Source organism: Eucalyptus grandis, chromosome 4 (assembly GCF_016545825.1).
Source record: "Eucalyptus grandis isolate ANBG69807.140 chromosome 4, ASM1654582v1, whole genome shotgun sequence".
Lineage (NCBI taxonomy): Eukaryota > Viridiplantae > Streptophyta > Magnoliopsida > Myrtales > Myrtaceae > Eucalyptus > Eucalyptus grandis.
The window spans coordinates 37014027-37025503 of NC_052615.1; the positions used below are offsets into that span (position 1 = coordinate 37014027).

Consider the following 11477-nt stretch of genomic DNA (forward strand, 5'->3'; position numbering starts at 1 on the left):
TAAGCTCATAAAATCTATTATGTCCGTTGTATGGATCTAAAATAGATATAGTGAATCTATTTTGTTAGATAAATGTAAAGTAATGCTCCAAAGCACTTTCAATGAGTGGCCACTATTTTAGATTCACCGCATCTATTTTAGATCTATACGTTAGACACTATTTATTTTATAAGCTTAATTCTAAGCTCCAAAAAATAATGGTTTCTTTTTTTGCGTGAGCACATCCGCGATTTGCTTTTCATTAACTTATTAATTTTAATAAAAAAATAATAAATTTAGGACTCCAAAATTAATAAATATGATTATCGGACAGTGATGTTCTTACTTCTTCTTTTTTCAACTTTTGGCCCAAATGTTTTCAATACTATTGGCTTTGCAGTTTTTGTTTTTTAATATTAGACAACTTATTATAATGATAAATAGTTTAATTATGGGATCTTTTGTTATGCTTGTCTTTAATTTTTCTTGAGCCAATCTGCAATTTTTGAAAAGAAGCAAGCAACACAAAATATGAAATAGTTGAGAAATTAAGAAAAAGGAGAAAAAAAAAAAAAAAAAAAAACAAAGTGAGTTAGGTGTCCATAAACGCACATCAACTCCTCAAGGCTCCCCTCCATGCACCAAAATACTTACATTATAGAATATTATCTAATAGGCCATGTTTTCCTTATTCCACATCATACTGATTGATGGGGTACAAGTATGCAAAACACTCGTATTTAATTTTAGTTAAGTTTACAGTTCCTAACTTGGACACCTATCAAAGGTATGGTTAAGAATCATATATAAAGAACTAGAGATTTTTTTAAGTGACCATCAAAAGAAAATAGCTGTGTAAAATTTCTATGTGAATGTGCTACGTGACTCAGCCTCATGTGAGGTTTACCCACTTTATATGTTTGTGCGCTTGCGCTTTGATTGCGTCAATGGGTACTTCAGGCAATTACAAATTTTTCTAGCCACAAATGCGCTTCAATAGCCGCGCATAGCTCCAACACATGAGACTTATGCTCCGTTCGTTTCACAGAAAATAACTTCCAGGAAAATGTTTTCCGGATTTTCCGGTGTTCGTTTCACGGAAAACCAATTACTCAAGGAAAATATTTTCCACCGATGGAAAATACTGCCTTCAAAGATAAGGAAAATGTTTTCCACTTTTGAAAAGTGGAAAACATTTTCCATAACTTCTTCCACCCTATATCCTTTTACTAACACACTTTTGTTTTATTTTTATGATTTTTTTTCTTTTCTTTTCTTTTCATCTTTCTTCCTTAGCTTGGCCGGTGGCCGGCCCCGACGACGATCGGCAACCAGCGACCGGCGACCGACCACGGCCGCGAGCCAGCTCGAGCTCCGCCCTAGGCCGGCGAAGCTCCGCCTAGCCTGATCTATGGAAGCCAAGCTTGCCCAAGCTCGGCGAGCTCAGCCTTGCCGGCTTAGGGTGGAGCTCTAGCCTCGCTAGATTCGGCGAGCTGGGTGGGGCTCGGGCCTCGCCTGAGCTCCCCAGAGGTCTGGCGAGCTGTGAGCTGCGAGCTCGCTGGATCTGGCAGCGGAGCTCGGGCTCGCCGGATCGGGAGCCCGAGCTCCACCGCCAAATCCGACGAGCTCGGGCGAGATCACCGAGCCTCGAGCTCGCCGAATGGGCAACCAGATCTTGGTTGGCCGCCGGATTAGCCATCGTCGGGCATGCAGCGGCGGAGGAAGGAGGAAGGAGGAAGGAGAAGGAAAAGAAAAGGAAAAAAGAAAAAGAAAATGAAAGAAAAAATAAAAAATTTGTTAGGAGTCATTAACGAACGGTGGAAAATTTTTTCCACTCAAAATTTAAGTTTCAGCCGAACACCGGAAAATATACTCATTTTCTGGAAAATGACTTGGGAAAATGTTTTTCGGAGATGGCCAATTTTCCGTGAAACAAACAGACCCTAAGAAGAAATGCATTTTGCACATTTAGTTTGTCAGATGAGATCAATAACCTATGAAGAAATAACGAGATATTAATTTATTTCAGGAAGCATGAGTAATTTGCACAACCTATAGATTAAATATATATGTATTATATATATATTTGCTAATAATATTTCTTATATGATTCTTGATGTATTTGATATTTCACATTTATATATTTATTGACTTACATACTGGAGAAGGAAGAAAAGCAAATAAGAAGAAGGGGGGCTGGTGCCATGAGACAATTTGACCAGCTTTGAGCAAATTAGATGGTCCTCCGTTGGAATGGTGGAGTTTGAACAGGTAATGCCATGTCTCGGTCCAATTCTTCTATAATTTCCTGTTTCAATTTTGTTCAACTTGAATTTCTGACCTTTCTTCCATGGTAAGTTTGACATAGTTATTGTCTCAAATTGATAACGTCTTCGCGACGGCACAAGTTCAAGACGTGGAAAAGCTCGAGAAATTCAATGCTTTCAACTACAGGAGATGGAGCACGAAGATGTGCTGCCAATTGGTCGTTGCACAGGTTGGCTATGCTCTAAGAACTACATGTACGAGATGAATCTTCCAATAGGGAACTCATCGAGGTCCAAAGAAGCGAATGGAAAATGACCGAAACAGCCTATTCATGATCCACGACGCAATGGACAACCCTCTTTTCAACATCCTCACATGAATCGACGGCTAATGATGTTCGGAAAGGCGTCCGATAGAGGCACATAAATGAGAACACCAGTAACATCTTTCTTGGTTAACAAGTACCTCGATTATAAAATGATCATTCTATTCCTATCACTGATCAAGTCAATGAATTGCATGATATTGCAACTGCGTATGCAGATACGGATGAATCAATCTCCAAGACTTTTCTCGTTTCTATTATTGTTGGTAAACTTCCATCTTCATGGAAAGACTTCCAAAAGCTTTTAAAGCATTAGAAAGAGCCTTTTGAGTTTGGATCGATCGCTTCAACGCATTTAAGCTGCAAGTCAGGCCAGAAATCATGATGTATTTGGAAACCATTTAGGGAACTTTTTGAACGAGACTTGCTTTCGGAGTGGCAAAATGGATCATGGGGCTCCCTTTTGCTATGACGAAAGAAGAATGAAACCAATTTGGCGGAGGACAATGACGTGGTTGCGATGATCATGGGGGTTCTCATGGCGAACGATGATGAAGGTTGGTGGATTGACTCCACCGAAACTTGCAATGTTATTCCCCACAAGACGAAAAATATTTATGCTCTCTCGGACAACCCTGTCAATGAGTCGCCCGATCCGTCAATGTTAGATTACCAAAAGTCAAGTTTCGTGCGAGTATTCTATCCCAAAGACAATGAAGGAATTCAAGGAGTTTGATACAAGATTACATGTGCGTGTATGCCCTGTGAAGAGATGACATGTTGTCTCCAGGAGCACATAATCGCACGAGGCAACAACTCTATCAATGATTTAGTGCATGGTACCGACATAAATTGATATATATTTGTAAGATTTAAGAGGATTTCGCTACTTGCAAATTGAGCTATTTGGTACTGGCAAAGTGAAAGATAGAAAAAGAAAAAAAGAAAAGACAGTTCTATGATTTATTTTGATACTTAACTTAATTTGATAAATTAGTAAATGTAGATTTTTGACATCCCAACATGTCATTTATTCTGATTTCGCTCAACATAACATCGCCAAATTAATAGGCATAAATTCCCTCTTGAATGTGAAGTAGAACTCATCCATTTCCGATGGAATCAAGTGAGAGAACGGAGAATTGAACTTAATTGATTTGGTATGATATTAAGGAATGAAAAGTCGAATTCATGATAATTGAAGGTACTTTATTAGAAGAAAATAGTGATTCCATGAAAAGAGTAATTTCATGATTACAAAATATTTCCTACAACCCAGTTAGACAAAATTCCTTTCCACTTATACTGTTGATTGGTGGGTTACAAGCATAGATCTCAAATTCAATTTTGATTAAATTTATATGCAGCTCATGTCCATAATTTATAACCCACCAATAAGAGGTATGGTTGAAGAAAATTCTGCCTTTATAAAATTGGCTCGTTGAGTGTATCAAATGTTGCATTGGTCTTTGATGGGTGGGCTTAAACGACCAACAAAAATTTGATAAATGCAAACTTTGCAAATCAATTTTGCTGACTACCCTTTGAGATCAATAATCGTAACATCATCTCTTTGACGTAGACGAACTTAGAAACGACGGCATGGCAAAAAAGCTGCTGCAATATAGGGATGCTGTACAATATTGTGTATACCGAAAGAGAACTTCCCACGCAGCAACCTTATAAGCAGCCGTTGCTGCCTGTTATCCATTATATTGAGTACGGTCGACTGATTCGGTTTTGGAGTTTGTGGTGGTGCTGTTACAACCTGATGACAGTGGCCGTGGAGGAGCGGAGCAAAGTCAGCCGCTATGGAGTGCGGAAGAAGAAGAAAGAACAAAGCGCAAAAAGAACAAATATGTGACAGCCTGAGTTTAAAAAGAACGATGCGACATCTTCACCTAGTTAGACTTGTAATGCATTGCTAATAATTTTGTGACATGGTGCAGAAATCTCTCATAGAGCGAAATTTAATATGTTGAGATACTTATTAGGTAAAGATAAGTTTAGGTATCTAATGAATAAAAGTCCAAGCATTTGCAACATCATTATCTGAAAAATGACAGCAAGCGTACATGTTGTCCATCATAAACGAAATCAAGCTCACGAAGTTACCTTTTCTATTTCTTACATATGAAAAATCAAGCTCGCCAAATTTTTCAATGAATGGATCATAAGAAAGTTTTTTTATTGGTCGGGTCATTAACATATGAATCAGTAATAGCAAATATGTCCAGAAGGGTGATGGATAGAGGTCCCCGGGGTGGGTTTTTTTTTTCGGGGGTGGAGAAAAACGCAGTTAGCCGAGGAAGACCGGAAGGTAAAAGGAAAACCTAACAATCCAGGTTCTAAGAGTAGTCGGAGCAAGAAAATTTCGAAAGCTAAGTTAATTCGGGCTTGTTCCAAGAGATGTACCAAGTGATGTTTTAGCCTCAGGTACCACTGATATAATTTAGTATCCAAAACTGGAAAAAGTCCTAAATCTACGGCTTCTCTTCGACCAAACGTATACTAGAATGAAATCCTGGTGAATGAGAAGGATCTCTTGAGACGACTGGGAAAGCACTGATCATAAGATGAGGAACATGAAGAGATTTCAAGTAAGGAAGAAGAATAACCCTATCAGAGCCATCCTCGGGGTTGTCCAAAAATTGAAGAGAGAGCTTGCCTTGCTCTTCCAACTCCTGAAGACCATCGAAGCCAACAATGTACGGCACTGGACGAGAGTTGAAGAAACTGAGAGCTTTGACAGTAGGTACTGTTGGAGTTGGAGGAAAGAGAGAGCTATGGCTGAAATCTGGAATTTGAAACGAGAAAAATTTGGGAGAAGAGGTTGAAGACGATGGAGTATGCAAAAGATGAAGATGGAAAGGTGAAATCTATGCTCTGATGTCGAGGATGCGATCAACGTCCTCTTCTTTGTCATGGAAGCTGCTTTGCTTGCCGAAATATATTACCTAGCATCCCTTCACTCATTTCATGATCACCCCTTTCTTCTTTAATTCTTTTTTTTCTTCCTGCTGTTTGTCTGTCTGTTCTTGTTCCGTTGCAACAAATGGGAAAAAGAAAAGAGAATACTGTAAAGCGCCTGTTTTCCTTTCCTGCAGAATTGGAAGAGTAATGGACACTGACTATGGAATTCCATTATAATTCCATAAACAAGAACCTATATTGGCCATGGACGTCAAAATTCAAGACCCGTGTACAAGTTTAGAATGCCAAATAATGTGAATTAAACAAACTACGCTGTACTTCGGTAATTAATTAACTAATGCTAACAATCTCACGATGTGGACAAACGAATTTGATTTTACTATAAGGGCGTCCAGAAAAGACATTTGAATCGTCGACAAACAGCTTTTTGACATCTAGCCAGCAACTGTTCTACCTTCCAAATACGTTCTCTCTTGAACAAAAGAATTTCGAATGGAAATCGTTGAATATTGACTTAGTTCATGCCCAACCCTGATACTCCGCATGTACACCCTCGGTTTCTAATGTTAAGATGTTCATAAGGAACTCGCTATCAAGTGTCAATCTTACAAATCAGGAGTTGGATATATTATTCCATAATCTCATGCTGTTTGAATTGTCAAGAACAATTTTTACAAGTTGCCACCTTCATAAATTGCATCCATTCAACAAGCTGCTTCAAAAACTGAAAAAACTATCACTATAAACGCACATCTCGTGTCAATCGTCGCTAATATTTTTGTCACATGGTGCATAAGTCTCTCAATGAGCAAAATTTAGAATGTTGAGATACTTGTTAGGCAAAGATAAGTTTAGGTGTCATGATGAATGAAAGTTCAAGCAATTGCAATGTCATTATCTAAAAAATGATGGGCAAGTGAATACGTTATCCATTATGAACGATATCAAGCTCACAAGGTTACCTTTTCTATTTCCTAGATATGAAAATCAAGAGCACGAAATTTTTCGATGAATGGATCATGAGACCTCTATCTCATGAGCCTTCGCACCCTAAGGAGAGAAACCAGTAGCGGCAAATATGTCGAGGAGGGTGATTCATAGAGGCCCAATTAGCAGAGGAAGACCAGAGGTAAAAGGAAAACCTAACGAGCCAGGTTCTAGGATTAAGTTCGAAGCAAGAAAATTCCAAAGTTAGGTCGATTCGGGCTCCTTCCGGGAGATGTATCATGTGAGGTTTTAGCCTCAGGTACCACTGATAGAATTTAGAGTCCAAAACTGGAACAAGACCTAAATCTACAACTTTTCTTCGACCAAACATATGCTAGAATGGAATCCTGGTGAATGGAAATGATCTCTTGAGACTGACTGGGAAAGCACTGATCATAAGATGAGGAACATGAAGAGATTTGAAGTAAGGAAGAAGAATAACCTGATCAGAGCCATCCTCGGGGTCGTCCCAAAATTGAAGAGAGAGATTGCCTTACTCTTCCAACTCCTGAAGACCATCGAAGCCAACAATGTACGTCTCGGGACAATAGTTGAATAAACTGGGAGCGTTGACAGTTGGGACCGTTGGAGTTGGAGGAGAGAGAGAACTATGGTTGAAATCTGGAATTTGAAATGAGAAAATTTTCAAGCATAGGTTGAAGAAGATGGATTATGCAAAGGATGAATATACGAAGTCGAGGATGCCATGGACGTCCTCTCTCTTGTCATGGAAGCAGCTTTGCTTGCCAAACGACACCTCCACGGGCCTGAATCTCTGTCCACGTTCAATGATTATATTACCTCCATCCCTTCACTCACTTCATGACCACCCCTTTCTTCTTTGATTATTTTTTTTTTCTTTTGGTGGGTCAGTTTGGTGTGAAGTAAATTTTCTCAGCCGTCGAGGGGGATTCTTGTTGTTTGTGATTCTGTTCAAATGGTACGAGTGTAAAAGGGAAGTTTCAGTAGAAGTTCTCGAGAAGCAAGAGCTGAAGAAGCACCCTTGATTGGCTAGTCGTATAAATTTAGGCGTACTTGTACTTTTATGTGCTTCTACTATTTGTAATCCGCAAAATGCTTTACTGGGGCAGTCACAAGTCCTCGGAGGCATAAAAGAACTGCTAAAGTTTCCCTCAGTGATCTAGTTTGTATGTGGGTAATCTTAATTTTCGTCAGAAAGTGACTGCTCTTGTTTATGAGAGTCATGACCATCATAAAAGTTTCAGCGATATTGCTAAGTCTTGTTTACTTAGAAAGATGAATCGAGTGCCCACCATTACCAATTGACAACTGTAGGAAATGTAAAACATATGATGTTGTTGACTGGCCACTTCTCCGATTGTATGGAAAGGTCTAGGCTTAAGCTAGGGAAAAATGGAGTATTTGCTAATCAAATTATATGCAAGTGAAAAGACTTCTTTTTCTGTTTTCAACTTGTACGAGAAACTTTTGGGGTAAGCATGTGGAAAGAAATGAGTACCTAAAAGTTCAAATAGACATTAGAAGGAAATTTTTTAGAAGATGTTGTATTGGATCGAGTGAAACGGATTATTTTTACTTGAAAGCAAGTGCGTAGTAGAACACATAAAAGGACCAAATTCAAAATTAAGTTTACTGAACTTCCACTAGGTATTTCGTTTTTTTCCCCCATTATAGCATTTTTCAGTAGATCCCTCGTCAAAAGGTAACCAAGATTGAATTAGTACTATTAGGATGAATGACCTGACAAATGTTCCCATATGGTATTGTTCCTTTCTATATCATTCTGTGATTTGATGGGTCTTCGAAGTTGTATGACAAAAGACGATCGATCGTAACAGGGCCCATTGCATTCCTTTCATCAGTATTTATTTAGTGTTGATGCAGCCCGTTCCTGGGCATCCGGGTGAGGAGGACTTTGTCATTAATGATATTTCTATTGGAATTATCCTAGTTGGCTGATGTGTACGTGTCATATCCATAAGAAGGCTTAAGCCATCTTTCATTGCACTCCTTGTGAATGGGTCGCCATAGATTTTGGTCCATATCATTGTGGGTCTTTATTGGGTGGTGGAAGCTTCAGTTTGGGAAGAAGGATTATTATATGTGCTGGAAGGAACAACATTGTGCAGAGAGGATAAGAAGCCATTTATTTAGTTCCATTTCTTGTTATTGTATTTGTTTAAGGGGCGTGGTTTGTCGAAGAGCACAACACACTATCTCTGGCAATCTTCACCTAACTTTATTAGTTGATGGCTCTCAAAGGCAATCATTTGAAGGATCAATTCTATTGTCGAGTTTTTTGGGATCTTGTCGATCTTCTTCTTGTATAAATTTTTATTATGTTGTTGTATCTCCTTTCTCAATATGGTTCTTACTTGGAAGATTTCGCAGTTGACTAACTCGTAGTGATCTATTGTCTGCAATTGCATTGACATAAAGCTCTATGTGAGCTGGACAACAGAAAAGTTACTAAGAAAAGGAGAGATTTTTTTGTCAAAGTGGAACCGTACATTCCGTATTTCCATTGCTTTAAATCTCCACATATACAGAAACTCAAGAGAGCATGTTTGATTAATAGGCCATCACTTTCTTAAATTGTGGGGGTTTATTCATGGAGTAAACTGTGCAAAGGCAAGCCCATGTTAATTAAAATTTAGGTTGTTCTTATAGAATTTTGACTATTGTTTTCCACATTTTTTCCCTCATGTGTAATGAAAGAATTTGTAGTTTATTGGGAAAGTTTGTCATTTTACTGCAGAGACTGCTATCTTGGGTGTCATAACTGCCGTCAATGAACACATAATTGATACCGCCGCATCTCAAATCCACACTCGTGATGTTCTGGTAGTCTGTTTGAACCAAGTATTTGGTTAGGTTAGCCATGTTTCGGAATAGTGGCTATATGATGCTTCCACAGGGTAGAGAGATTCCAAATTCTGAGAAGGCATCAGAAGTTTCCTCCTCACAGTCCAGCCCTGGAGATTCCAGAAAACCTAGATTTTATAGTGGGTCTGGTTCTTTCAAGAATAGCTTTGGGCAGAATGGGTGGAATTTGGAAGGAAGAGCACTGTCAGCGTTAAGCAGATTTGGAGAGAATGTCAGAACGGTTTTTGACCCACCGTGGTTGTGCAGGGTGTAGCAACAGAATACTATTGTGGAATCTCTCGGTAGGCATGTTGGGAGGTTGTTAGTTGAACCCTGGTAAAGTTGTATGATGTACTTCTGCTGATGCATTTTGTTTTATGATAGCTTCAAAGGCAGAGAAATCAACATTGTCATCTATTTTGTCCGTGAAGGGTGTTCATGGATCTTTATTTCTCAAGGGGGAGATCCTATTTATCGCAAGGCCACTAATCTATGTTTTGTTTATTAGAAAGTATGGAACTCGGTCCTGGACTCCTTGGTTTCTTACGCTGGCCATGGATGTGGTTGGCGTTGGCATCTTTCCTCAAGTTACTTTGTCTGCGTGGGGTAGTAAAGACCACAAGTTTCAGGACACCACTTCAGAAAAAGATGAGGTTAGAGTCTAAATATGTATTCGCTCATTTGATTTTGTCCATTTAGCATGCATGCCCTGGCTTGTATCACAAAGCTTTTGGACTGGCCTTTCTTCAGCCATCTAATGTCCAGATTAATGATTCTCTCATGACGTGTCAACTTATGTTCTTTTTCCCGTAAGTAGTTGAAAAGAAGAAAGCTACTCTGGGCACCCTACCTCATGAGAGATCCATTTTTAAGCAAATACACAAGGTACACTTATAGCTACTAGAAATTATATCCAGTGTGAAGTTTACATTTCTGGGATTAATTTCCTCATGGTAAATCATGTTCCTTCTCTGATATTTCAGGGAAAGGCTCGACAAAGCAGAGTAAATTGTCGGAGCCTGTTCCCCTTTTTGGGGCTCTTACAGGTGTTCCTATGTGTCCATTTTGCTTCTATTTTTTACGTTGGCTAAGATAAGGCTACTTATCATGGGCAATTGTGCTCATTCCTTTATGTTTACTCATGCAGCAAAAGTCATAGAGCTGATTGTGGGAGCCCAAACACGGTATACGTACATGTCGGGCTCATAAGAGTGAAGCCTTAGAAAGCTGGTCTACACATGGAGCTGCCACGCCTCCCAGAAACAGAATACACGGACTGTATCCACTATCCTCATGAGTTACTAGAAGTTGAGGGACGACGTCTTGGCAATGAAAATTGACATTTTGATTTTTTGGAAAATAACGCAATAACTGGTGAAGTTCTGCTGCAGATCCCCAATTGCACACTGGTTTCTTGGTTTTGTTGGAAATAGATTTTGCTTCTAGCTTGGATTGCATCTGGAAGGAAGTTCTCATTGTGCAGACTTCACTTCAGAGTTGGGGTTCGATCTTGTTCAATTTTCGTGGGGGGTTGAGGAAGAAAATCTGAAGCTGATTTTTCCAGACGGGATTGATTTGATGGATATTCTGCCCTCGGTCAAATTCGACACGCGAGTCTCATCAAGAATCCAAAATAGCCAAGGAAACTTGTGAAGAGAATGTAGCAGTGTATCAAAAATATGTTAATGACTTACCATGAAAAGAATTCTTAAATTCTTAAGGGATTGAGATAACTGAAGTACTGAAGTTGGGGGGTTTCTTGAAGAGTACAACATAGCATCCTCATGGATAAAATGTAATCAAAAGTATCTGCGTAGACGAATAAACATAACCAAATAGATGTCAAGGGAGGAAGCAAATCATCTTCGAACTCAATACTTCGAGAAGATTACAACTCAAATTTGCTAGTGATAGTCGTTATCTAGGATCAACAATCTTACTTGATGGCTACAACACGTAATGTTCTTAGAAGGCATTCCGATGACTTTTTCGCATTATCAAGAGAGTGATTTTTCCGAAGCATCATGCCATCCTCCTCCATTAGCTTCCCCTGGTGCTTGAATCACGCAAGAGAAGGAAAACACTACGCTGTTGTCGTGGAAAATGATTAAATTCGACCTAATTATTTTATGCAAAG

The 11477-nt window shown here is 39.1% G+C and overlaps 1 protein-coding gene across 1 annotated transcript; it reads left to right on the forward strand.

The window, feature by feature from the left end:
- Positions 1 to 9356: 9356 nt before the first annotated feature.
- LOC104442197 (peroxisome biogenesis protein 16) lies at positions 9357 to 10549 on the forward strand. The gene is given in 5 exon segments (XM_039310940.1): positions 9357 to 9642; positions 9725 to 9993; positions 10158 to 10236; positions 10330 to 10386; positions 10488 to 10549. Coding segments are annotated over 5 exon segments (753 nt in total).
- Positions 10550 to 11477: the final 928 nt, after the last annotated feature.